Here is a 27,977-nt window from a genome sequence, read left to right as displayed (position 1 = left end):
GGCCTAGATTCTCTAGGTTTCTCTATGGGCCTGGATTCTCTAGGTTTTTCCCTCTGATGGCGTTTTATCCCCAAGATGGCTTTTGTCCTTATGAGGAGTTTTAGAGGATTTCTTGTGATGCTCCTCCCCCATTCCCCACCCTCCTTAGGGCCTAGAGGTGTGTGTGTTAACCACCTTCTTGGGGCCAACTACCATATCCGATGCAGAGTGTCGATTTTCAGACGACGGTAGGGCCGAGGCTTCGTCTGCGGACGATCGACCTTCGGAGGGAGTTTTACAAGCGACACCCTTGCAGTCTGACTGTTGGGCCCTGCCGTGTGGCGATCTCGAGCGAGATTGCCCAGAGGACCGGGACTCAGCGGACCTTTCACTGGGTGCCAAACGCTGTCGATCACTCGACCCATGTGTCGAGTCTCGACCCAGTCTTATGTGCTTAGCGGTGTGTGTTTTTGTAGTGCTACCGCAACCGGGTGTAGTCCCCACAACATGGCCGCCGGCCTGCGCTTGGGTAGCTGTAGCTACCCAGTCGCCCTCGCCGTCTGAAAGTGCAGCGTAGCTGCCATCGCTAAAGGCTCCTTCTACGTCCATGGCCTCGAGCTGCCGGGCGTAGTGGGCCCAGCGTTTCGTGGAGCGGTCCTTTAACTTTTGGCTTGAAGAGCCTGCACGCCCGACAAGATGTTTCGACGTGGTCTCTCGGCTAAATGTTGTTCTACCCATGGTAATTTGCGATTATACTTGGGGCATAATTAAAAAAAAGGGGCATTTTCCATAATTGCAGGCTATGGCAGCTGGGCGAACAAAGTGTAGGAAGAGGGGTATATGCATCCTAAAATGAACTTCACCCTCTCTCCCTACTGTCTGGGCCGAGGCCCGGGATGGCCCTCCAAGGCCGACCGGTCAGTCGTGTTAGTCTGACGGGCAGTTTCTCAATCATCACCAGCATGATGTTTTGGAGGTCGGCGAAAGGATAGAAAGACCATCGATAATTGAAATAGTCACTGGCTTTACGCCGAAAGGAACTCAGCTAAACGCATCCGTCCAGAATGGCAGAAAAAAAACAATCAGAGGGACCTCGACGAGTGAGGGATCATAGGTACAGGGGGAAGTCACACTAGGTATAGTATTACTGGCGCGCCCTGTCGACGTCCAACTCGAAAACAACAACTGCAATACTCCGCAGCTTCCACTAGATGTCGACCTATGCACAGCATGTGATCTAAGCAGATTCCACAAGCCTCAGAAATACATCTGCACAGAGGATAAAATAAGGATTTTACATAGGATCACAGAGCATCAGACTTAAACAGCCATCTTGCTCATTGCTCAACAGCACCCTCCAGCCATAGAGGTCTAGTGCCAAACACCGCTGAAAGACAGAATTCCTACTGCTGACAAAAAACACTGAACGCCCTGACATCCAGACAGGACATCCAGACCTGGCCCTTTGCTATGCACCTTGAGGGCTTCGCAGCTCTGCTGGCCACCTATGCCAAATCCATTGGGGTAGACAGACACCGCTCCGTCGAACAGCATATAGCAAGGAAGACACAAACTGCTTGGTAACCCACGTTCTCTCGTGCTGAAAATCAAGCCCTTCATTTCAGAAAAACAACTGTAGATCCGTCAAAGCCATAGTCCTCTCCCACCTGCATGGTGGCAATGCCCTTCTGGAAACCTTTTGGCAACTGCCCTGGCACCCCTGAGATGTGTCCTGCATGCTGCAGCACGACTCAAATAACTTTGCAAATTCGACATCACCCCCCACCCCTCATCGAACTGCACAGGCTCCTGCCGTAGGCCTGTATCATCTTCAAATCCTGCTGCATCATCTACCAGGCTGTCCACAGGTCCCCAAACTACCTCACTGAGAATCTCTGCATCTCTGGAGGCCTAAGGGCATGTACAGACCTCAACTGCGTTGGTGCAGAAAGAAAAGAACAAGAACCAGAAGACAGTCATCCTCTGTCAATGCCCCAACACAAACCTCTTCCCACCAACATCAGACTCGCCCCATTGCTTCTACAGCTCAGGAAGGAGCTCAAACCCCTCCTCTTCAAGGAATAGCTCCCCCCTCTTCCATAACTCCTAAGCCCTCACACCTGCCACCCTATCCGAGACTGGGTGATCTGATCCCCACCGTTTCCTCCCCTGTTAGCAATTTGCTCTGTTTCTGTGCTTCCCTCTGTGCTTCCCTCACCATGTTCTTTCCCCTAGGATTGTAAAGAGCTTTGTTGCCTCATGAAGCTAGGTACGTGCTCAAATACCCATATAAGTACTTTAATAAACAAAATATGTAGTGTTTTTATAATTTAAAAAAGCAAACCGTCATGAAAGAAAACACGAATTTGAAATTTTGTGTAGGCCTGCTACCTGGTGATATGCACATTACATAGAAAGAAATGGGCTGGGAAGAGACGGAAACCAGACATTCAAAGCCCTACAGACCATCCCTGGGCAAGTAGACGTATATACAAGGATTTCTAGCCTAGGCCCTGAAATATTAATACCAATTTAAATTGGTCAAAAGATGCTGCCAACAGAAAGTCACAGTATTTCTAGGAAATGGTATTTGAAAACACAAATGCACATATCACAGTAATTGAAGTCAGGGGCTACAAGAAGACAAAATACTTTTTGGCTGAGCGCATCATGCACTGCAAGGGAAAATAGACACAGAAATCAACATGACAAAGTCAACCAGCAATCCACGTCTATGGTTGGGGTAAAGGAAGCAGGCAAGTCCCAGTTCTAGCCTACAAGGGTGGATTTGGCAGGAAGAAAAAAAAAAAAAACAGTGGGGACCAGGAGACCCAAATGTAGATGGGGGCTCGAGAACCCAAAGTCGCAGAAAATGCAACATCAGGAAAATCCCAAATTGGAACATGCAATTTATGCACGCTTGCAAATAGCCCCAACCACGGGGACCAGAGAGGTAAACACTTGTATGTGTTTGTTAATGAAACACCAGTTCCAGGTAGGATAAACAACCAATAGGCACAAAAACTGCCTTTATAGGTTCAGTTTACAGGATGCAAATCGAGGGTACTAAATCCAGAGCCAATGACAACACCAATGATCAAAATGGAACAAACACGCTTTCTTCCTAGGAGAGAGTCCCTCAAGACAGAAGCAAAAGCAACAGCGATCCAATGTAGTCAGGGATATGTATGTGAAGAACAAATTACTTAACCCTGGTAATTTTTTTTTAACCGAATGTTCCTACCAGATTCCTCATCTTAGATAGTTATTCTCCTGCTTTGCAGCCCATTGAAAACTTTCCAAGCAGGGGATGTTGTGCGCACCGGCGCCAGAGTTGTCTTTGTGACCGGATGAGACGTTGGCGCAGCTACAATTAGCACGCTTGGCACACCTTGACCTCAGTTGTCAGTTTCTCCCCTTGTACAGCCGCGTTGGGGATTAAAGACAAAAGCAACTGTAAGCGTTAAAGGAGAGTAATTGTATAATCGAGTTAGGGAGCTCCTTAACAGTGGGGTAAGCTGGGAGGGTGATGAGGTATGCGTGGGAGCAACATCCAGTAGAAAGAACATTACCAGGAGTAAGTAATTTGTTCAATAAATAGATTGTGTCCTGCCACGGATTCCTCATTCTAGATAGACTCCATTAGCAGTAATACCATAAGAGGAGGGAAGAAGCGCACTCAATGGCAATTAGGTCACCACCTGTTGAAGGACTGCACTACCGAAACAAGACTATGTCGCCGATTGTAAAAAACCTGGTGGTCCTGATTGCCAATCTCTCGCTAGAGCCACAAGTAAACGCTCTTCTCAAGAAATGCTTCTTTCTCCTGCGAGCGGCAAAGAGGATCCTACCGTTCCCATAATTCGCCAACAAAACAACCACCATAATCGCCCTCGTCGTGTCCAGAGTAGACTACGCCAACAGCCGATACTTGGGTATGCCTGAACGACTTAAAACAAAAAAATTCAACGCATACAAAATGCGGCAGACAGACTGCTTCTGATACTACCCAGAAGAGAACACACCACACCAGCGCTGAAAACACTAGATTGGCTACCAAAACACAACAAATAAAATTCAAAACAATGCATCACGCATAGATCAGTACACAAGCAAGGCTCTGAGTTCCTGAGAGACAAACTGAGTCTACATCAACCAACAAGAACGCTCAGATCAAGCATTGACATCCTCCTGGATCCGAAACCCTACATAAGAAAACACGGAGGATCTTCCTTCTCTGAAAACCTGGAACGACCTTCCAAAGTACATACATAACACAAGAAACCACTTACTATTCAGGAAACTACTCAAAACTGGTCTCTTCACGTCATAACTACAAAGACAGCCACATGGGCCCACACACAACTAAAACATTGATGAACGAAGACGCACCAAGCTATCAACAAAATAAATAAATCCTAAGGAAAATATTCCACGACATACCAAATGACTAACCGAGAGACAGCCGTAATAGGACCAAAGACTGAATACATAGCAAGACGAAGAAAGAAACTCCAGGACGACTCTTCAATAGGACCCCGACCCTAAACTATAGCCATTCCCAACAGATCGATTCACGGCAGATAGCAAGGGAATAGGGAACTCCGTACCATTAGCTCCAATCCAGAGGGTGAGAAGCGGAATAAGCATGCACACTACACAATGCCCATCAAGATACAGCGGGCAGCACAATGCACCATCACATACAAACCACAACCAAACAATAGCCCTAATGAACTCACCCCACGGAAAACCAAAGAATGAACTGAAAGATAGTCATGATAGGAGGAAACTAACGACTGAATACACAGGCTGACCAAGAAGGACGCCTCATTAACAGCACTCTAGCCCTGAACCATTCAAAGCTTCAACTGACCAGGGTCACATTAGATAACAAGAGAATAGATAGTAACAGCCCAGTTCCACACCCAAAGAAAAGGCTCAGACACACCTACCACTCCATACAATACTCACTATGATACAGCTGGATCCACGCAGCACCAGCACAGAGACGGCCTATAAAGAACCAACAACCACCCCACCTACAGGGATACTGCTCAAACGGAACCAGAAGTATCTGGATCAGGATACAGACCCCACTAACCCACCCTCAATTTTCTGCATACTCGACCTACACAAAACTCACACCCATGTCTCTCCCAGCAATCTGCATACACTTTACCACACCACATCAACAACAAAAACAGCACCTACAGCACACAAGGCCTCCCCGATGCTTGCACCAAAACCCAGCAACTGGTGCATACCGAGCTGAAGCTGCCAATAGCACACCACCTCTCCCACTCCCCTAATCCCCTCCTCCTGACTAACCTGACCCCCCCTTCCTATTTACAGATCCGCCAGAGCGCCTTGGGACCAATTTCGTTGGTGACGGTGCACTATACAAGTACCTTTAATATAACAAACCGTGTAAAAGCAGTAGTGTTTTGCGAACGTGTCTATGGAGGACCACATCGCAGCCTGATCGATATCCTCTAGAGGTAACCCGCCTTGGAGAGCAGAGGTAGCTGCCACACACCTAGCGAAGTGTGCCCTGAAGTCTTCAGGAGTTCCTTACACGCTCCGGTGGAGCATTCAGCAACACAAAGCACTATCCACCTAAAGAGGTTTTGGCTTGACCGTTTTCAGGCTGGTGTATCCAATTAAAAGCTGATCTTCGAGCCTGAATTGGCTTGTCCTGGCGATGTAAAACAGAGGACCTGCTTGGGGTCCAGCCTATGCCGCCTATTTCCACCTCCTTGGGTCGATGAGGAGGTGGACAGAAGGCTGGCAAACAAATTGTCTGTGACAAGGGAAACTGATGACCTTTGGAAGGAGCGAGGGACGCACTCCAAGAGTCACATTGTCAGAGTGCAAAAGGTGGCTTGCATGACGGGCCTGCAATCCATTCACTGTTAGGGGAGAAAAAAATAACTACCAAAAAGGCTCTCTTCAAAGATCATAGTCTTAATAGTAAACTAATGTAATGGCTCAAAAAAGGGAAGCCATGAGAAAAACTAAGACCAAGTTTAAGTCCCATGCCAGTACCATGACAGGTGTCAAGAGGAAGGTGTTAGTCAGGCCTTTTAAAAATTGCACCATCAAGGGTATCGAGAAGTAGTACCATTGCTCTGGTATGTACTTAAAGATACAGAGCGCCGCTAAATAGCCTGTGATGGTGGCGACCTGAAGGCCCCGTCTTGCCAAATGAAGAAAAGACAACCCCTTTGAGGCGTCACATAAAATGTGATCACACCCTGTGCTCTGCACCAGCTGCAGAATTTCTTCCAACGGCAGCGGCATACCGTCTTAGTTGCTGGCCTTCTGGCCGCAAGCAACATCTCCATCACATCTTCTAGAATTTCCCAATCCCTGTACCTTAGTCTTTCAGAAGCCAAGCATGCAAGTTGAGCAGGAGTACGCTCAGGTGAAGCACCAGCCCCGCCGCTCCCCACCCCCTCCTGACAGAAAGTCGTCTCTAGTGAAGACTATGTGGAAGACAGATGGCCATGTCCAGAGGGTAAGGGTTCCACGTCTACCTGGCCCAGTCCAGGGCAATCGGGGTCATTATTGCTTCATACCTCTTCCACCTCCTGATCACTCGGGGCATGACTGGAATCGATGGAAACTGATAGAGGAGATGGAAGTTCCAGTCCACCACCAATTTGTCTCTCAGTACTCCTCTGAAGCAGAAAGGTTTGCACTTCCTGTTCACACTGAACGATCCACCTGAGGGCTTCTACCTGGCACAGCTTCCACGTGAGAGACTAAGCCGTGCCTGCTCAGGGCGTCGCCGTCGTATACTTCTTGGCCAGGTGAATTGCAGACAGGGAGATCTTGTTCTGTAAGACCCAGAACCACAGCTGCATCGTGTCTACAGAGGGGAGGGAAGAGGGAGGGGCTGCGGGTGACCCTGCACCAACTCTTGTTGATGCAGTGCATGGCCACTGTGTTGTCATTAATGATCGGGACAGCCCCCCACCCCCATGTATGGAGGGCAAGAAAGCCATAGGCGCCAGGCTGATCGCCCTCGGCTCCAACGATTTATGCGAAGTTGTCTCCGCCAGGGACCACATCCTGCTCAGCGTCAACTCAGAGATGAGCACCCAGCCTTTCATAGAGGAGTCGGTCACCATAGTCGCCTCTAATCACAGTTGCCAAAATGCCTCTCCCGCCATCACATTCTGTGTGCAAGTCCACCACACGAGAGCCTGAGTGACTGCTTGGGACTTGAATCAAGTCGGTCATATTGCGAGAGAACTGCGACCACTGAGATTTGGGAGCCCATAGAAGCAACCTCATTCTCAATTGGGCCTTTGGCACCAAGAAGATGCAGGATGCCACGAGTCCGAGCAACCATAGAAGTCTAGAGCTGGCAGATATTTCCCCCGACTACCTCTCCCAAAGGATCCATCCCGTCTCTTCTACGAGACCAACCAGATCACCATATACTAACATGCTCTCTGTGCCATTAGTAAAAAAAAAGTCAGAGTGGGCGTATCCAGCTTCCCATATCTCGCACCCACTCACTGGAACGCCCTACCCCCACAATCCGAGGTGAGGCCTCCCTCAGCACCTTCGGCAAAACCATGAAAACCATCTTATTTACATAAGATGCCTCGCACCAGTCGAATACATCTCATTTGTTCCTAATGCATAAACTGTACTGTAATGACCAACTGTACCAACCAAAATGTCAGCTCTATGCTTTGTCGAATGCATAATGTACCACTGAATGACTATGCCTGTAACTAAGCTCTTGCAGGTAACAGTGCCTCAATGCCCATGGGTTACTTGCGCGCTATATAACTTTAAATAAATATTGGGCACTCTGGAATTTGGTGACCGTCTGTAGAATGTGTAGAGCTCTCTTCGGGAGGGAAAGCATTGCCCAGGGGAGAATCCAGAATAGCACTGATGAATTGAAGCGTTTGAGAAGAGGTCAGTTGAGACATCTTTAAATTGAGGGAGAAGCCCATTTTGTGAAGTAGGTGGCAGGTGGTATTGAGATCTTCTAGGGCTTTATCCAGAGAGCGTGCTCTGATAAACCAATCATCCAGGTAGGGAAAGATGCAAGTCCTCCTTTCCTGAGGTTGGCTGCCACTACCGCCAACAGCTTGGTGAAAACCCTTGGGGTGAAGGTAATCCCGAAGTGCAGACTCGAAACTGGCAGTGCTTCCTGCGCTCTGGCCGGATCTACACATGGAAGTTAGCGTCCTGTAGGTCGAGCGACACCAACCAATCCTGAATTTCTAGTGCCTGGAGGATCTGTGAGAGTGGTTACCATCTTGAAATGGTCCTTCCCGAGGAACTTGTTCAAGCACCTCAGGTCCAAGATTGGTCGCAGACTTCTGTCGTCCTTTGGAACCAAAAAGTAGTGGGAGTACCATCCCCTGTCCCTTTCCTGTACATGTACCAACTCTATGGCACCCTTCAAGAAGAGGAAACCTCTTGCAGGAGCAGTGGGTCTGGAACAGGAGGTGGTATAGCCAAAGCAGCAGAATCTGTAAGGTTCTTTTCAAAAAAGAGAAAAGGGAGAGGCAGTAACCTTGATAGACAACCTGAAGCAATAGTGCACTGTCCCCTGGTGAAGCATGGCAGAAGTCTTTAAAGAGGTGTTGCATCAGGAGCCAAGCTGGATGGGGACAGACACGGAAGCCGTCTGTCCTCTACCTCTACCTATGCAAGGTAGAGAGAAGCGCCTCTGACCCTGCTGTTCTTTCCTCATTTTCCCCCCCTCAGGAATGTGCTTGGCTGTCTGTTATCCCAGACCATAAGGGGTGTGTATATTTAGACACTGCACATTAAAACTGCCTTCAGTGTCATACTGCTAGAGGGGAAAAACTTTTTTGCTATAGCATCATAACGCTGGTCATCCCAGTCAGGGGGTAAAGATGGATAGGTGCTAGCCTTATTACCCACAGTCACAGCCCATACTACCAGACTATCATGAGCTGGATGTCTGGTAAGGAATTCTGGATCAGACAATGCTGGCCTGCATTTCTTCGCAAAATCCTTGTGGACGGCTGGCCACGAGCAGGGAGTCTTGCATCCATGAGGGTTTGATGGCATTATGCAAGGGAAGGACAGGATCAACGGTTGCGCCCTTGTCTTGGTTGTCTGTCAAGTCACATTGTTAGGTCAACAGATGGGGGACTGCAACACCTAAGGCATCAGTTACTTTTGCCATTATTTTCCTGTATGCCACAGAGTGGGCTCCAGGATCTCCTTGTGGGAATTCTACCTCAGGAGAGGTGTCCAAGCCACTTGCATTGTGCAGGGCAAAAGCTCATTCAGATAGCCTTTTTTCCTCCTCCTGAAACTCCTCAGGATGTTGTGGAAGATCCATAGGCTCAACCCCAAAGGGAACTAGGTCAACATCCCCGTCGAAAATGTCTTGGAAAGAGGCCAACATCCCTCAGACTTGGAGGAAATCTATTTGAGGAATATTCGAATGCAGCCGCAGCCGTGCTTGATGAGACAATGCACAGTGGATCTTCCAGTGGTTGACTCTCGCTTCAGCATCAAGACCCTCCCCCTTTTATGGAGGAACCCAGCCAATCAGCATGTATGCAACATTCAAACGATAGGTGGTGGCCGTCCGAGGGGAAAGACAGGCACCCAGTTGGAACTGGATCCAAGCAAACATACTGGAGGACAAAGACCTGGGGAGTTTCGGTGTCCTCCACACACACTGGTGCCTCAGGGTGGACTTCTCAATGGGGCCCATCGAAGAAAAAGGAGCGAGCAGGACTCTCCCTGCCTCCCCCAAACTCAGATTATTAGAGAAAGGCTCAAGAAAGGGAAAGCCATCGTAAGTTGGCGAAGAGACGAAAGGCCCCAGTTTAGGTCAATGGTGCCCCATGTGTCGTTTACCGCAGCTGCGATAGCAGCCTGCATGTGAAACTGACAAAAGACGGTGGAAAATATCCACTGCCACCAGCCACTCCGATTTGTCACTGTAACTGGAAAGTTACAGGAGAAGTGAAAAAAGGGATACAATGTGTCCCCTCAGCACTCCACATTTGGTGGGGTGTGCGGATCTCACAAAAGAAAAGCATATGCAAGATAAATGATCCCCTATCCTGGTAACAATGTTATCGCAGGAACATAAGAAAACCAAAGAGGGAAGCTCAACGAGATCCCAGCAACACTGCACAGAAGATGCTCTGTGCTGCAATAGTAAAATACAGATGCCTCACAAAGATGGAGGAAAGCAGACTCCATCAAAGATAACCAAAAGGGGTTCTCAACGTCACAGAACAAGGAAGAGAGGAAAAAGGTTCCCACTCACCCAGGAGAGTCATATACAATTCCAAATGTCCAGCAAAGTGCTGGGGAACTCACTGAGTGGGGGAGAATCACACACAAGATGGAAATTCTATCGAACAGGTGAAGCCACAATCACAGCTTTGGGGCCTCGGGTCATTTTTGTTTTTAAACAGTGCACCACACAATCCCCACCACTACCCGGGTCACATCTTATTCTGCGATGCCCGGGGCCCACCGCCACGAGAAAAGAAAGCTGATCCCTTCCGGGGAGCATGGTGGTGGACCCGTGCCAGTACTTACCCTGCACTCAGCCGAGTAGCCTCTACACCCCAGCAGCTTACTCGCCTCAGGTGGGCTAGCAGCACCAGAGGCATTCTTCTGTTGTTGCCTGAGAGCACAGATCTTCTGGGCCCACCGCTGATGGACAGGGCAGTCAGCCCACACCCCTCAACCACCCCCTCCCATGACACGACAACCCTGCAACCCCTTTATGCCCATGTGACCCTATGGGAGGCAGGGAGGAAAAACAAAAAGGTATTACTTCACTCCATCTTCGGTGACCACTTATCAAGGTCACACCATCTGTTTGTTTATTTGATCTGACTGATCTGTTGCAGACTTGTTCTTCAGTCTTAATTCCTTTAACGAGGGTCATCAAGGCAAAAGACATACCTTCTCTCACAAGATTAATTTTCAGTAGGTGGTGGTACTTAGGAATCTGTTCCAAACAGCTCCCAGTAAAACATCCAAACAAAGATAGGTTCAGACTTCTGCGGTACAGACTGGCACGGGACAGTTCAGGGACCCGAAGACAAGATTCCACGAAAGTCTGCACGGTCAGGCGGCAACAGCAATCTTCGAGCAGCTAACAAGAGCAGATCAAGCAGAGCTTCCCTTGGTGGGAGACAGCTGAAAGTGCAGGAGCAGATCTGTGGCACAAGCTGAAGATATGTGAAGTTCAACAGCTCTGCTCAGAACAGTGACTGTTGCAGCGAGGTAGACCAGGAGAGAGCTTGTTAGTCCACTGGTTGGTCAAAGCACCAATGAAGGCCTTCTTGAGATTAGGATAGAGGAGCAGGGCTTCACTGGAACAGCACCGGAGTGAATGCTGGTCAGCTACAGGGAGCCAAGATTCAGGCTCGGAGCAAACTCACCCATGGTAAGGATCTGCACCATTCAACAGCCGGCCATGGATAGCCACTGTCCACCACAGCTGCCCAGCAACAGATCAGAGATGTGGATAGGGACCACACATTCCCAGACCCCTTCTCCAACACATTCCAGCTGCCACCAGTCTACCCCTAAAACCAATGCAGGGCAATATAATCATCCTAGGGCACAAAGGTGTTTTCTTTTTAAGAATTACCTCTGGCCCAGCAGGCCTTGTCAGCAACCAAAGACTGCGTAACTCTGAAGGAGTCAAAAAGGCTGCAGGTGCAGAAGAACTTCAATTGTACCAGGTCTGACCACCCAAAATAGGTCAGCGAATCAAAAAGGGGGGGTAGGGGGGAAGCACACAAAAAAGGGGGGACCCTAAAAAGGGCCTATAGAATTCCAAAAAATTACATTCTATCTAAGCAGCACTCATTTAAGGTGGATTCCTGATGCCACTATGGCTTGGGCCTTTGGCAGGTTCCATAAAATAGAGGCTTAATGGTTAGGCAAAGTTGTAGCTGGCAACCCATGAAGCACTTGCACTTTGTGACCTGTGATAATTTTGTACATACATGTATGTGGTATGAAAGATGATGGATGTACTTAATTCTCGCTGAATTATCAAGGTGTCAAATTTGCACTTGCACTAGCCATCTGTTAGTGATAATTGACTTTTAGTAAAAGTTGTCTATGTATAGAATTGAGGCGACACGTGACATGGCTGGCTAGTAGCTTGCAACTTGAACTTTTCCACCCACATTAGTGAAGTACATGGTTTTTCCGACTTAACATTTGAATTAGATCTACACCAACTAACACAAGTGGAGCAGGCGTTGAAATCTATGAAAACTTTTGCCACTTTGAATGCAAATCAAGATGGGAATCATTCAAATCCAAATACATCTAAAGTCTACCCAACCGAATCTCTGAAAAACAATTTGACATGTACAGAACATGTACAAAACGTATTAACCAAACAGAAGTTAACATAATAGCAGAAAACGTCTTAATTTGGGAAATGCCTTTCGTTAAAGAAAAGCAGCAAACAAAATATGAAATGTATAGCAACTGAAAATAAAATCATAAATTATAAGAAATATAGAATCTGAAATAACTTGTTTAATTACCTTAATAGCTTTAATTGCAGCTTTAGTAATTTGAATCATCTTTGCGCGGGATATCGGAGGCTTCATATCCATAAGTGAAAACAGCTAATGAAAAAGTAAAGTATTCAGAAATCCATGGAAGTAATTGAGACGTTTTAAAAAGAATACAACCAATATATATGTTCCTATGATAGGTTGCACACACTGATGTTGCAATTTACATAAGTGCAGTATAAGTAGTAATGTATGCTTTGCGATAGAAAAACAAAAATGAGCCCAAAAACAAAAACTAAACAAATGGAACAAACACAAAGCAGGAATAATTTATATAACTATTTTTAAACTATAATAAACAATACATACAGGAAGTACAAACCATCTTGATTTTCAATCTGACATGACAGTGTCCCATGGGATGGGTTGCCACTTCCTCTGTACCTATATAGTGGAACTGTGATTGGTCCTACTTTCCATCACGACCGCTGTACTACATACTGACTAGGCCCTGTATTTCCTAAGGAACTTTAAAGAACTTAGCTCACACTCCACCAAATGTGACTTACAGGTATTTGCCCGGACACTAACTTTTTCCCTTCGGTTCCCTTTGGGTCCCTGGAGTTTAAGGTTCAAAGAATGGTGTTTTAGCTGGTGCTCATGATTTTATGTGCAATTTTAAGGTCCTTCATTGGCCTTCTGGTGATGGAAATGTCTGCTTACATTGTTTCACTTGTAGCTGCCATTGTATCTTTGTTCTTCCAGAAGCGCTCAATGAGTCCTTGTGACCTGGTGATCTGAGCCTAATCGCTCTAGCTCTATGTTACTGTATGCTGTGCCTTTGGATTAGTCATGGCACTATGTACTAGAGAGTCAGAAATACTGTGATTAACGTGGTCGCATCTTGGGTAGAGTTGATGACTGTAGATTAAATGCTCTACTAGGTCTAGGTTCCCTCGTCGCCCCCTCCCCACCTGAGTATATGCAAGATTATTTTTATTTTTTTATTAGCACTTTGGTTTATTACAAACCTTTCACTAAAAGTCAGCTTATCCAAGTTTAGTACAATTCATCGCTGTTATTCAAAATGTAAAAAAGTGTAGACAATTCCATCCAAAATTGTAGAATCCTAAAGATAAAGTAAAAAAAACACTTGTTCACCCAGTAGTAGGGAAGACCATCGTTCATATGCATTTCGGTTCGAGACTTAAATCTATGCCGACGATCAGGAAAGGCTAAACTAAATTTATATGGCCATTAAAAATTGGATGTCCAGTAATTGGTTATGCCTAAATGCTGGCAAAACAGAGCTCATGGTATTTGGATCTAAGCATTCCCAAGAGAGATTAGGACAAAAATGTTCCAAGTTTCCATACTGATGGAGGTCTTGTCCAGGTGGCTGGTAAGGTTCTCTTGGTACTTTTCATGGAGGCCTCGCTTAATGCAGATGCCCACGTGGGCTAGATTTACAGGAACTCTATTAGGAGTCCTGAGACCGATTTGTTCTATGATCACGTTGGTGCAAACAATTATCTTACCGTGACTCAACTACTGCAACTCCCCGTTAGGGGGAGCTATCAAGGATTGCATTGCCAAATTGCAGAAACTTCAAAATGTAGCAGTACACAACCTACAATATTGCACGTACAGAATCTAACTGTTGTCCTCAGAGCGCTTCACTGGCTCCCGGTAGCAGCCATAAATATCTTTTTGGGACTGCACCTCGATATCTAAACGTTCAAGAGAGGCCTGCACCGTTAAGGTTAACCGGTTTAAAAGAGTTTGGGGGTGGGGGAACGGTCGTTCCTTCCCTGTCTGGGAAGCTCTGGCTTGGAATGAGCTTCCTGAAACATTAAGGGAAAAGGAAAACCCTACCTTCAGGAAACTCCTGAAGACTAACAGCCTGATTCATAGAATTATTTGCGTGAAAAACACAGATTTGCGCGCCTTTCTGTCCGCAAATCCTTTTGAAGTATGGGGATTTTCCGGGCAGAAAGGCACGCAAATCTGCGTTTTTCAGGTAAATAATTCCATAAATCAGGCAGTAAGTTGTTTGCTTAGGATAAAATCCAGCTCATCTATTTTGTAGTCTTGTCTTTGTCTTATGTCTGTCCTCCGTAGCACCTGGATGACTGAGGGCTTTGGCACTCTATAAATACATAGATAAGATACTTCCAATTTACCAGTATCACAATACTTCTGACGGAGATGAGAAAGCATCGCACTCCATTAGAAGGTGGCGTTAAGATTCCAGTTGAGCGATATCATGGCAGAATCGACACGTGTTGGGGAGACCATTCAATTTTTTCCGGCGAGCTAACACTTCTCTAGTGGGGAGTAGATTGCGTCGCAATCGCAGGAATAGGTCTCTGAACTTTGAGCATGGGAATCTGCGTAAATATGGAGGAAGTTGGTTTATTGCTCGTGTTTCAGTCACACAGTTAATGGACAGTTTGTATGTTTTAATTTCTTGAGTTTCAATCCAATCATTCCATTGTATTGTATTTTTTTAATATCAATGTTGGACTGATTGGGGGGCGTGGCTACGAGGGCCATGTAGGAGGATGTGATCTGGAGGAGCTCCCGAGATCCGGAAATGATCCTGGCGGAATAGTGCATAACAACGTGCCTACGACTGCTGAAAACAAACATGCCGGTGTGTGAACGGTCTGACCGTGCTTGGTGAACTTTAGGAAGGCATGGGAGGAACAGCGGTGGAGTTTTGTGTGAAAAAGATAAGGAGCGCCGGAGACGAAAGACGACACAAAATGGCCGACCAACGACCGGAACAAAAGGAAGGAGCAGGCCGCACGATGGTCGAGCGATAGAGGCGTACTGTGTGCGCATTTGTAACTTGTGCAGAACACAGGTCCTCTGGGTCATGTCTAATAGAACAGTGAGACCGAAGGCGAAGCAGCCCACCTTGGACGACTTCGCTAAGACGTCCCCTGGTTCGGAAAATTCCAAGAGTAAGGATAAGTCGCCTACAGGCAGCATGCCTGCGACGGGTACTAACCAAGAGGTCCTGGCTGCGATTGCGGACTTGAAGGCGACCTGGGAAGCTAAACTTTAACTGGCCGTAACTGAGATGAAAACGGCATTGGACCTTAAGGTCGGTGAGGTGCAGGAGGAAGTGAATCTACTCCGGCAGGACGTCAGGTCCTTGGCGGAGCGCACAGAGACATGTGAGAAAGAGGTGAGCCCGAATACTGCAGATTGTGCCTCCCATAAGGCCGAATTGCATGCCCTGGTACAGAGAGTGGGCAACTTGGAGAGCAGGACGGAGGAGGCAGAAGGACGTGCCCGACGGAACAACATTCGCATCGTGGGCCTGCCAGAAGGATCGGAGGGCCACGATCCAACAGAGTTCATTGAATCTATGCTGCTGCAGTGGATACCCGGAGGAGCCTTATCAAGGATTTGCGGTGGAACGTGCGCATGGAGCTCTATCAAGGAGGCCGCCGCTGGGAAACCCGCCTAGGCCAGTAATAGCCAAAATCCTTAATTGCCGGGACCGGGAGAGGATATTGGAACACTTCCGCAAGGGAGGAACGATTACACGAGGAGCGAAAAACATAACGGCCTACCCGGACTATACCCTGACTGTGCAGCGTAGCTGCATGAACTTTGGGACAGCAAAGCGGAGATTGAGAGAGGCGGGCTATAAATACATGTTGCTGTATCCGGCGAAATTGAAAGTTTTTCATAAACACAAAATTTTGTTTTTTGAGACTCCGGAGGACGCCATGGGATGGCTCGACGCGCAGGGATGTGCCCAGGAGCCCGACGTTCGGACCGGAAGAGGAGATAAGTAGTGCACGAGGAGGGTGCTACAAGATGGCGCGGAATAGATCTATGGGACTTGATTATAGTCATTTGCGCGGCCTTAGGAAGAGAAGGTCAGACTGTTGCACAAGATATTATGAGCACTGTGACTGTTACTGTATTTAGGGGAGCCTTGCAGAGCGGATCTCTTTACCCCACTTAGTAACTTTAGTTAAGTGGTCATTAGGGTGACTTCACCCTACTGAGCTCTGGGCATGGTTTGGTGCTTGCAGGGCTAAATGTGGGGGTGCCCGAGTTCCGAGGATGGAGCTGGGCAGCAGTTGGGGTGTGCGGTGTTGGGGAAGGGATGGGTAGAGGGTGGGGAGTTTGGGGTGTGTATAGTTATGGGGAGTTTGAGTTTGTACAAGAAGCTGCAAGAAAAAGCCAGAGGGCTGTATCGCGTGGGCAGGTGGGATTTGTTACATGGAAGGGGGTGGGGGGGGGGGGGATATTTATGAGCTATGGGGGATCTTAAGATCGTAACGTGGAATGTCAGGGGACTCAATAGTTACCTAAAGAGGAACAAGGTCATGATGTATTTGAAAAGACAGAAGATTGATATTGCACTGTTGCAAGAGACGCATCTGACCCGGCAAAAGTTGGAACTGGTGGGGAAGAAGTGGAGAGGTACTGTAGTGGGCTCTCCGTATTCTGCCTACGCTAGGGGAGTGTTGGTCTGGGTGGCACTGCACGTTCCGCTCCAACTTACACAAGAGGTGGTGGATACGGAGGGGAGGATAGTCATATTGAAGGCACTGGTGGAGAATAGTGAGGTGTGCATTGTAAATACGTATGCCCCCAATCAAAATACGGGGCATATTTTAGGACTCTGTACCAACCTGGGTGCGTGTGTGGGGTGGGGGGGCGGTTATTTGGGGAGGGGATTTTAACTGCGTGCTTTACCCCAGGGTAGACAGATCTGATAAAATTGATAGGCCCACCCCAGCGGCCAGGGCATTGCAGACACTACTCGACGACTTCGGGGTGGCAGATGTTTGGAGGCTGAAACATCCTAATGAGAAACAGTACTCGCATTACTCAGCCACGCAACAACTGCATACGAGACTTTATTTTTTTTGCCACGCCAGGTGTGGTGATAGAGACCACCCAAATAGACTACAAAGCGAGGGTCCTGTCGGACCACTCGCCCCTGGGTTGGCAGTACTGCCGCCCCAGAGCGCGGATACAGACGTGGCGCCTCCGGGCTGAGGCGCTGAAGGACCCGGTCTTTAGAGAGGATATCAGGGATGGGAATCACACATTATTTAGAGGAAAACGCTGGCAGTGTGGAATCAGCGGGCACGCTCTGGGAAGCCTTTAAGGTGGTATTGCGGGGTGCTGCCATTGCTAAATGAAAGGGCCTACAGGGTGGGGTCCTAATGGAGTTAAGGGAAGCGGAGGATGAACTGGAAATCAACAGAGGATGCGGAACTAGTACTCAAACTACTGCAGCGGTGTGCAGAACTTTGGGAAAGGCTCTGCAACCTTAACTATAAGAAGTATGTTGAGAGACAGCATGCAGGTGGGGATAGAACCGGCCGTCTTTTGGCGTGGTTATACAAAAGCGAAACCCCTAGGCCCCCGATTAGGACGATAACCAGAGAGGACGGGGAGGTAGCGGACACCCAAGAAGGAGTCAATGAGGCATTCTCAGACTATTACAGGGCACTATATGAGGACAAAGGGGGGGGGGGCAATCGAGAGGAGATAAGAGAAACTTTAAGAGATATGGGATTACCTAAGATTAGTGCCGAAGAAAGGGAGGAGCGGGATGCACCGATTACTCTAGAGGAATTGGAGGAGGTGGTGAAGCAGCTGCCCACCTGTAAGACCCCGGGTGCGGACGGACTCCCTAGCGAATTTTATAAAGCATATATAGAGGAGGTATTCCCCCCCTCCTCCCCTCCCCCCATGCTAGAAATGCTCAATGAGCATTTTGAGGTGGGCTGGCTGCCGGAATCGCTTAGAGAAGCGATAATTATACCGCTCCCTAAGCCCAACAAGCCAGGGCATAGCTGCGGCTCCTATAGGCCCTTGTCAAAGTTGAACCAGGACGGCAAGATATTGACTGCGGTCCTGGCCAATAGGTTGCGTAGAGTTATTAGTAAACTGATACATCCAGACCAGACAGGTTATGTCCCCAACAGAAATATAACCCACAACCACAGGCGACTCCACCGGGTGATTGAAGAGGGGAACAAGAGCGAGGGTGAAATGGCGGTTGTGTCCCTAGATGCAGTCAAAGCTTTCGACTCAGTGAGGTGGCCATGGTTGCTGGAGGCCCGGAGGGAATACGGCATGGGGCCGGGCTATGTTAGGTGGGCGAAGTTGCTGCACAGTGAGCCGCTGGCTAGGGTACGTACAGGAGCGGTGATATCCGAGAGGTGGCAACTTAGAGGCACCAGACAAGGGTGTCCCTGGTCCCTGATGTTATATATTCTGGCCCTGCAGCCCCTAGCAGTGTACCTTCGACAACAATATGACACGATAGGCATTGAGGTAGGGGGGGAGAGAAACACCTAATATCCCTGTATGCTGACGATTTGCTATTATATCTGAAATATCCAGAGGAAAATCTTCAATATATTCTAGAGGTAATGGAAAGGTATGCAGAACTGTCTGGCATAGCGGTGAACCCCCAGAAATCGAGCATGTTCACATTGGGTAGCTACAGAGTAACCCCTCCGGAGCGGTTGCCGGTGTTGATACCATGGGCGGTTGGCTCCTTCCGCTACCTCGGAATAGATGTGTATCACACGATAGAGAAGGAACATTTGCATAACACTGAGGTGGCTGTGGGAAAAATCCGTATAAGTATGAAGTTTTGGGAGAAGTTGCCGCTGGCGATGATGGGACGGGGGGCGATGCTCAAAATGGTGGTCCTACCCAGGCTCTTACATTTTTTCAGCAATATTCCGTACATGATACCTAAAAAGTTTTTTTTCCAAGCGAATAGTATGTGCAGAGACTTCCTATGGCATGGCACTCGGAATAGAGTGGCGCTATGGAAGTTGCAGAATTTCTATGAAAAAGGGGGTATTAAGCTGCCTAATTTTGAGGCCCATTATGTAGCTCGCCAGTTGCAATATGTTTCCAAATGGCTCTGATGAGGTAACTCCCGAATTTAGGCTGTTTGGACAGGACTGCACTCCGTTTTACCTGAAGGTAATTATTTGGTTGCCTAGGCCTGAAATGAAGGAGCGCCCGGGCATGATGTTGCTTGGGTGGAAGATGTGGCGTAGAGTATGTCGAATGATGGAGGACCCGTACCCAAGTTCCCCGCAAGTGCCGCTGGTGGCCTTGGCAGGGGAAGACAAACAACTAAGGATGATAATCAGGACCTACTGGGAGTCGGTCGGGCTGGTTACATTGGGGGATGTCTGGCAAGAGGGGGCCATTAAGGATTTTGAAGGACTAGGGGAAGAGGCGGGCTTGCATAGAGGCCAGTATGTCACGTATCTAAGGCTAGTGCAGAATATTCGTAAAACCTGGCCCGAGACTGTATTGGCGGAGGAGCCAGACGCCACCATGGGGACAATATATGACATATCAGAAGGAGGGCATGAGATCTCTAGACTGTATGAGATGGTGATGACCCGGGTAGGGAAGGAATTGACGCATTTGAGGCTGGATTGGGAAACAGAGGTGGGAGCACAGATGGAAGATGGGATGTGGGAGTGTGCTATGGGATACCACAAGGTGGTGTCTAGAAATGCCAGATTACAACAAATACAGTTGTACATAACGCACAGAGCTTACATGACCCCGATGAGAATATCTAAGTTTGTAAATGCGGGACGACAAGCGTGCCCAAAATGCGATAAGGAAGATGCTGATATGACACATGTTTTGGTCTTGCCCAGTGATTGAGAGTTTCTGGGGAGAAGTGGCGCAAAAACTAGCGGACAAAGGGGTCACGCTCACCATAGATACGGCCTGGGCCTGCCTGTTGGGAGGGTTTCCCAGACCACGGAAACTCAAACATGTTGGGAAATTGAAGGACTTGGCATATGTGCTTGCAAAACGAAGGATTGCCATGGGCTGGAAGCAGTGCCATAAGCCACGGGTCGAGGTATGGTGGCGGGATTTGCACAAATGGGCAGAGGCTGAAACGGTGGTATGGCAGGAGGCATGTAGCAAGTGTGGGGAAGAAGAAGCGAGTACCCTGCTAGCATGGAGTGTGTTAATAGCAGGACTGTTGGAACAATAACGGATTCTGCAGTCTCAGAAGAAGGTGATACCCTGCCACACGCAGCAGATACGGAATGAGAAAGCTAAACAAGCTCTTGAGGGGGGAGGGGATTGGGGGAGCAGTGGTTTTCGCTAATTGATGTTAATGTGTTTTGTTGCAAATAACGCTGCTAGTTTGGTTTGTATTGTATTGTTTGTTTTAAAAATAATAAAAACCGTTTAAAAAAAAACAAACAATATTGGACTGACTTTTAAAACTTCTTCCAATGAATCAAGAATTTTCAGCCAATTCAGACGTGGACTTCCAGAGATTCAAAAGTTCATTTTGGTGATTTGATGAGGACAATCTCAAAATATTTAATGGAGGAACATTGTAAGAGTTTTCCGGTAATGGGCAATCGACTTCCATAACACTGTTGAATGAAGTGATTGAATAACCAGTTCATACCTTATCTGCGGCGCTGGGGAAGAGAGAACTTTCCTCCAAAATACTCCTCCTAAACAATCCCATATCCTCCATGTTAGATTCAATGCAGCCTCTGCACCGTATGAAAAAAAAAAATCAGGATCACATTTTGGCAGTAGAAGATCAATACTGGAAGCAGAGAATTTCCCATATTTTCTATGGAGAATATAAGCTTGCCACGCTAGAGTCTGGGCTTTTATTTTTAAAGCATTCCCCCACTTTGGTTCATTCAGGGAAGAATTAATCCACACTCCCAGGTACTTTATATTTTTGACTGAACGAGCTTAGTTGATCCGAGAAATAGGGAGAACTTCTCTTTACATCACCCTTGTAGATTACTAAAGGACATCGTTTGGGCATTTGCTGTATTTATAGTTAACCCATTTTCTTGGAAATGGATAAGGCATTTAAACTCCGTTGTAAAACAATTAGTTTTTTATCTAAAAGCACCAGGTCATCTGCGTAGACCATCCATGGGACAAATGTTCCAATTAGAATTGGTGGATGAGTTCTCACTCTTTCTTGGGAAATCTACAGATCTGAAGTATACAAGTTAAACAGGATTGCTGCCAACAGGCAGCCCTGTTTTAAACCATTCCATGTTTCAATTTTCTGTGCATGATAGCGCGCCCAAACCAGAGAGCCTGACCTGGATTGACGTGGCGATATAAAAAGGGTCTGTATGGCTGCTACCAGGTCCAATTGACACTTCCACATCGTTAGTCTGTGCCATAATTTTTCACGACGCAGTCAAATGCTTGTTTGAGATCTACAAACACTGCATAGATTTTGGTTTTAGATCTCATGGCTTCTAATTTAAGCAAGTTGAGTAACATGAGGTTGATTTTAGTTCCTGCTCCCGTAACGAAGCCAGTTTGCCTTGGGTCTTTTCTATTCTTCTTTGACCAGATCGATAGCCTGTGGAGAAGGATAGAGGCAAAGTGTTTCCCTAGCGGGTCCAATAATGCAATTGGACGATAATTGGCTGGTGTTGCTCTGCCTCCTTGTTTGAAAATTGGGATCAGGGCAGCATTTTTCCACGATGGTGAAATCTGGTTAGTTTCCATTATTGTCGTGAAGAGTGATACACAAAAGTTAGCCCAGGCTTCTGGATTGGATTTCAGTGTATTAGATAAGCCATCTGGGCCCAGTGAACACGACGTATTGAGTAGTTTTATTAGCATCAAAATGTCGTCTCTGTCCCATTCAATGTTCCATTTTGTTATTGGCGATTTATCTCGTGGTTCCTCCGAGTTAGTTCCTTTCGCATGTAGACTGGAGAAGTGTGCAACCCATTCGTGTTCGGGGACTGCTGAGGTCAACAGTGGTGAAATACTATGTTGGCCATTTAGTAGAGACCATAGTTCACAGGTGTTCTGTTTGGTCAGGATTTGAGCATTGTTTCCACATCCAATTGAAGGCGATGTGCCTTGAACATTTGTAACCAATTTTTATATTTATTTCCTTTTTTGAATTAGAGGAGCCCGATCTTCTAAGGAACATGCTTTCAATTTTCTTAGATATGCTCGATATTTTCTTCTTTGCTCAACCAAATCAGGATTGTAGGCATGGGTTGGAATAGAAGTAGTTGTCACTCTGTTATGGTCGAGAGCTCTATAAGGAATCAGCATCCAGCCATAGTCCAACCTATTAAGGCCAGTTTTGGAGCAGTTTTGAAAATTTGCCATCATAGTCGGCACATCTGAGGCATGAATTTGAAGCCTTGTTTACCCCTTGGTTAGATTTAACATTGTGAAATTGCTCAGTCAAGCCACCCTCATTACCTTTCCAGGTCAGTATCAGTAGTCGATGGTTGTTTTTTGAAGTCGGGACCACCATCAAAGTTTCCAGCTTCGGGATCGGCCTCAGCAAGGAGAAGATGGAATGGGAGGTCTATCGGGTAGCTGTCCGTTTAGTAGAAAAATGGATTGTGCCTGTAATTCCTTGTGCCAGATTTTAGCTTTTTTCAGGAGCATCTGGGTGGGAGTCAAGACTGCAGTGCACTTAAAAAGATAAATATTCAGATCTCCACAGAGAACAAATTCAAGATTCCTGTATCACAGTTGAAGGTTATCAATTGTCAAAAGCAGTTTCAAACAGTAATTTATCCCAACCAGATTCCTATATAGATTATAAACAGCCAGATGTTTATCCATGTCATTGTTCCGTGCGGTTATCGTAATAACCAATATTTGAATGAATGGTTTCAGGTTCAGCTCTTCTTAAACTTCTAGGTTTCGAGCTGCCTTCACTAGTGCCAATAAGCCAGACGATGGGCGTCCAAATTTTCCTCTCATAGTGCAGTTTAGATATGAAATGTACCCATCACAGGCTGTAAAGCTCTGAATCCACATTTCCTGAAGCCAAATAATATATCACTGCAGTACCTTCCACAAACAGATGAGAATCTGCTCGTCTTCCAGCAGCACAACTTCAGAGCAGAGACCACTAAACTTCATTGTTGCTAATCCGCCCGAGTCAATGGGATTCTTTTAGTAGCATGCATATTGGCAAGGTTCAACTCTCTGCTGGTAGGAGTTTGCTCTGACATCTTAACTGAACTACATCCCTTATGGTCTCCTGTATCAAAGTTCCCCAGTAGTTTACAAGGTTGTTTCTGGTCGTCAAAACGGCTCATGAAAGAATCGTTGCCTTGCTGGTTACCAATGGTTCGATGATAAACATTTGTCTCCCATCATCTCCATCTATCTATAATGGGCCCAACTGTCGAATTAATCTTCTCAGAGGATGAAGCCGGAGACCGTTCAAATCCTAATGGTAGAAAAACAGCACTGTGTTCCAGAATGTTCGTCTTAGTAGAAAAAAGATGTAAGATCACCCAGCCAGTTCGATTTTCATCAACGAACTGGACGATTTTAATGTCTCTAGAATCTAGATGTTTTGGTTGTGGAACAACATGTAGCTTAAGCACATTGGCACGATTTAGGACTAGTCCATCTGATGATCTCAAGATATGTTCAATTACCAGCATGCAAGGAAGACGTGAAGGTCTCGCTAGATAAAAGTTGGGTAGGTTTATGATTGGTTCATAAGATTTTATTTGATCCAGTTTGTTCTCAAATTAATTCTGATTTTAGGCAGACGTTTTTGATCTACAGTGATAAACAAGTTTCCTCTAGAGGCAGTCAGCAAATCAACAGTCATGGTTTTGTTGGAAATCTGGTAAATTTCTCGTGTGGATGAGACTGCTGTCTTTGATAAAGATGAATTCATGTATTCTGTGGATTGGTTGGAGGGCATGGTCTGCCTCGGAAGATTGCATTCAGCATGTCCAGGATCGAAGATGTCATGATCGATTTGTCCACACATTCTCCCCTCGCCAAGTCAAATAGCCTTGCTTGCCATTGTGCCGTCAATTCCGCCTCTGTCAAGGCACAATTGAATTTTAGTTGTAAACGCCTCGAAGTATATTTGCTTCGAGTGGACCATAGCTAAAAGGGTAGCTTGGTCCTTCATTGCATCAATGATGGTCTCATAACTTTAGAAACAGGGATAGTGAATTAGTCAACACAGCCATGACCGTATTCTGCCAGTTTATCATAGTTGCCTGCATGCAGTCTAGACTGCATGATACATTTGTTTAACTCGCTGAAAGTATGAGCCTCTCAATTCTGGGTTTGGTTTGATGGAGGAGTCTTGAGAACAAGATCATAATCAGGTGCACTTGGGTGCGCAACAGATTCCTCGCTTACTTCTGGCATGGGCATTAGTTTGCAGAGTCAACGTTTTTGTCTCGCTCACCACCTCATGCGTGATAGACATCTGCGCTGGGGTTAGTTCAGAGTCTAGCGGGTCTGGCGAAACCAGCTACATTTCTATGATTGCGCTACCTGGTCACAAGGGGCAGCAGCGCCTTGTTTTATCTAATTCCGGGTCCTCGGGACAGAACAGCCATCCGGGTTGAACCCCTCTCGTGCCTCCAAATTAAATAAAGTTAACCCAAGCACCAACTCTCTCGCGCCTGGGAGGGTTAGATATTACAGCAGGGGGAGGAGGCAGATTAAAGGTGCAGTGTTCTCAACAGCAACTCAGCATACACTGGAAAGGCCGAGTTTATAATAATCAGGCGGTGGTATTGTAGTGCGGTTGGATGGAGTCTTAAAAAAGGTATATGGTTGTGTCATTGACACTAGTTTTAGAGTTGTCATTTTAGTCGACCTAATTTTGGACAATTAACCTAAATCGATGGCATTATGTTTTTTTTGGGTGTGCCAGAGTGGTTTGTTGTCTGCATGAACTAACTGACCTACCAGCCCTGCTTCCCCCTGAAGTTCGGCCAGTCTGTAGTGCCTGGCGACCATTACAACAACTGCATGAGCTGCCGTTGAGCTTTTTCAGTACTTCTTTAAATGCCTCACTGCAGCCCGCTCTCTCAAGGTTCTTACCAGCTATGCTTTGCAAACCCCATCCCTTGTCCACCCATTTGCCATCCTCAACTCCCAAGTAGGGCTGCAATATATATATATATATATATATCTATATATATCTATATATATCTATATATATATCTATATATATCTATATATCTATATATATATATATATCTCTCAACTCGATAGAGATTTTAAAAGCGATAAAGGATTAGACATCATCAATATATATATAATCACCCATTAAATTAAGCAGACAAATCTATGACAAAGCGTCAGTGTTGGGTAAGATTTTCAAATTTGTGATTAATCTACCTGACATGTGTCATCAACCCCAGATCTTTTGGCATGAACTTGTTGATTATTTTCCCCAGTCCCTAGGTGAGGGGAATCATTTTCCCCTCTCACCCAGTCTTTTACTCTTTATGGGTGACCTTTTTATGCATCTCTGTAGTGTATGGTTAAGAGTTTCCAATATCTTTTGGGCTTAGGCTGCATTGTCCCTTTGGGCTTCACTGTTCATTTCTCTTCAATATACTTGGGTGAACTACTGTTCCCAAAAGTTGAGGGATTTCCATCCTCCTTTACATTTTATGCAGTGAACCAGCACATCCCCACCTTATGTGGAGTGCTGGGGGGATACAATGTATACCCGGCAGCATTTTTTATACAATTGCAAGTTTACTTGAATGGCTGGTGGCGGCGGTTTAACCTTTGTGACTTTTTAGTCTTATTAGCGCCTAGAAACAGGGAACGACCTCCGTGGAAGTTTAGTATTTGGTGGGAATCCCTTCTATTCCGCGCCCAGGCTCCAGAGTGTTGGAGAAAGCAGGAAGCAAGGGACAAGTCCAAAACAGCCCTTTGTCTTCCACCTTGCCTGAAAGGAACCAAGTCGCACTGCTTTTGTCCCGATTGGTCAGCCAGACCGCCCCTTTCCGTAAACTGCAGGGAGAGTGGGCAGAACTTGTGCTGTAGTTCCAGGTTAAGCTGCCAACAAGTTGACCACTGGAGGTGAAACCGAAGAGGAAGAAGAAAAGACATCTGTAGCAATTTCCAGCGACCGGAAGAGCCTGATGCAACCCTTTCTTCCAATCGACCTGGGGGTCCCTAAAACTACGACTCCTACCCAGAGGCTGGTGCGATCCACTAGTCTCAAGAAGGCCTGCATTTTGAGCCATACACCCGGCACACTGCGACCTTCCTGGGCTGCAATACCCCAATACCCTAGGACCTTGAGCCATTGTGCAGTGCATGGTCTTCCGAAGTCCTCCTAGATCTCCAGAGACAATTTGAGTCCCTGAAATAACCTCACCAGAGTGTGGACCGAGAGACTGAAGAGAATTCAACCAGCGATATTAGTTTATCTGGCTGCTGTAAAAAAGTGCCAAATACACAGAGCTGCGAGAATCTGTGAAGAAAGCTTTGCTGGAAGTCTCCTCTGACGGCTGCTTCAAGTTCCCATCCAGTGTCCAGTTCTTTCATCTCCAGAGCAAGAATCCAGGAACTGTCTGTTACTGCATCCTGAAGTATCCACCCGCAAGCTCTTTTCTCCTAAGGTACTGTGTGGGCTTGGTGATTGCTTACCTCAAATCTGGTGTGCATCCTGTGAAGCTGAGTGGGTTATCTGTGTGGTTGGAATTGCCCATACCACTTGCCCAGGCCTAATAATGGAACACATATAGGGAGCCTTCTCAGAAGCCCCCTGAACACTAACTAGCTCTAAAAGTGAATACTTACTTGTTTACAAAGAACATGGCACTTTGACTTTCCTGCAACTGAAACCTCTCTCAACCAGTCTAGGGAGGAAGGATATCTCTGGGGAAACGAGTTTACCTAGGAAGCACGATAATTTGGCGCAACACAGGCTCACATTCACGGTTAGAAGCCACTCGCTGGTGTTAAGGGCGTTATAAATGAACAATAAAATAAATAAATACAGCTGGCAGCTACACCACTATGGTCCCTCTTTTGCCTCAGAACGCCTGCAATAGACTAGGTAGGAACAGGATAAGAAAAGGCTTCTGCCTTGAAAGCAAAAGTGTAACATACTTGCTAAAGAAGCTTGTGTGGCAACTATCTCTGTGAAAGAAGATGTTAAAGTGTCATTAGGTTTATGCTTACCTTTGAGTTGCATTCTGCCCCTCTAAAAAGTGTATAAATTGCTTTGAGTGGCGCTTAAAGTAATAAGTGTTGGTACTGTTTAATCATTGCTTAACTGAATGAGTAAAAAGCTTAGGAGACCGCTAGGGGGCTCAGACCACGATGGTCGTGTAAAGAAGTCGCTCCGCTCCTAACCATTGGGCCTGTGAAGCTAGCCTCCCCCCGGTAGAGCACAAGCGGACAGATATCGGGCCGGAGCGTGCCTGGGGGGTCTGAGGCCTCCTTGATTGCAGCTGTAGCCGAGAGGCAGACGAGTGGAGCATCTTTGAGGCCCCAGGCAGTGAAGACTTGGTGCGCGAGGCACAGAGCTCGCCAGTGCCCCATCGGAGGTTAGACGAGGAAGCACGCCGGGGATGCAGGTCTAACAGCGGCCCCAGGACCGCAAGAGGTCGGTCCAACGAGCTCTGCAACTCCATGTTGGGTGCCCGACGAGCAGAG

The 27,977-nt window shown here is 46.8% G+C and overlaps 1 protein-coding gene across 2 annotated transcripts in view; it reads right to left on the bottom strand.

Moving 5' to 3' along the window:
• SCAF4 (SR-related CTD associated factor 4) overlaps positions 1-27,977 on the bottom strand; it is a 1,175,829-nt gene that overhangs the window by 1,115,549 nt on the left and 32,303 nt on the right. For both annotated transcript variants that reach the window (XM_069636348.1, XM_069636349.1), the window contains exon 2: positions 12,534-12,617. In XM_069636348.1, coding sequence (XP_069492449.1) covers positions 12,534-12,617 — 84 coding nt within the window. The remainder of the gene's footprint in view (positions 1-12,533; positions 12,618-27,977) is intronic.

Source organism: Ambystoma mexicanum, chromosome 7p (genome assembly GCF_040938575.1).
Source record: "Ambystoma mexicanum isolate Mex_15411 chromosome 7p, UKY_AmexF1_1, whole genome shotgun sequence".
In the NCBI taxonomy this organism is placed as follows: Eukaryota; Metazoa; Chordata; class Amphibia; order Caudata; family Ambystomatidae; genus Ambystoma; species Ambystoma mexicanum.
This window is presented reverse-complemented; position numbering and strand designations above follow the sequence as displayed.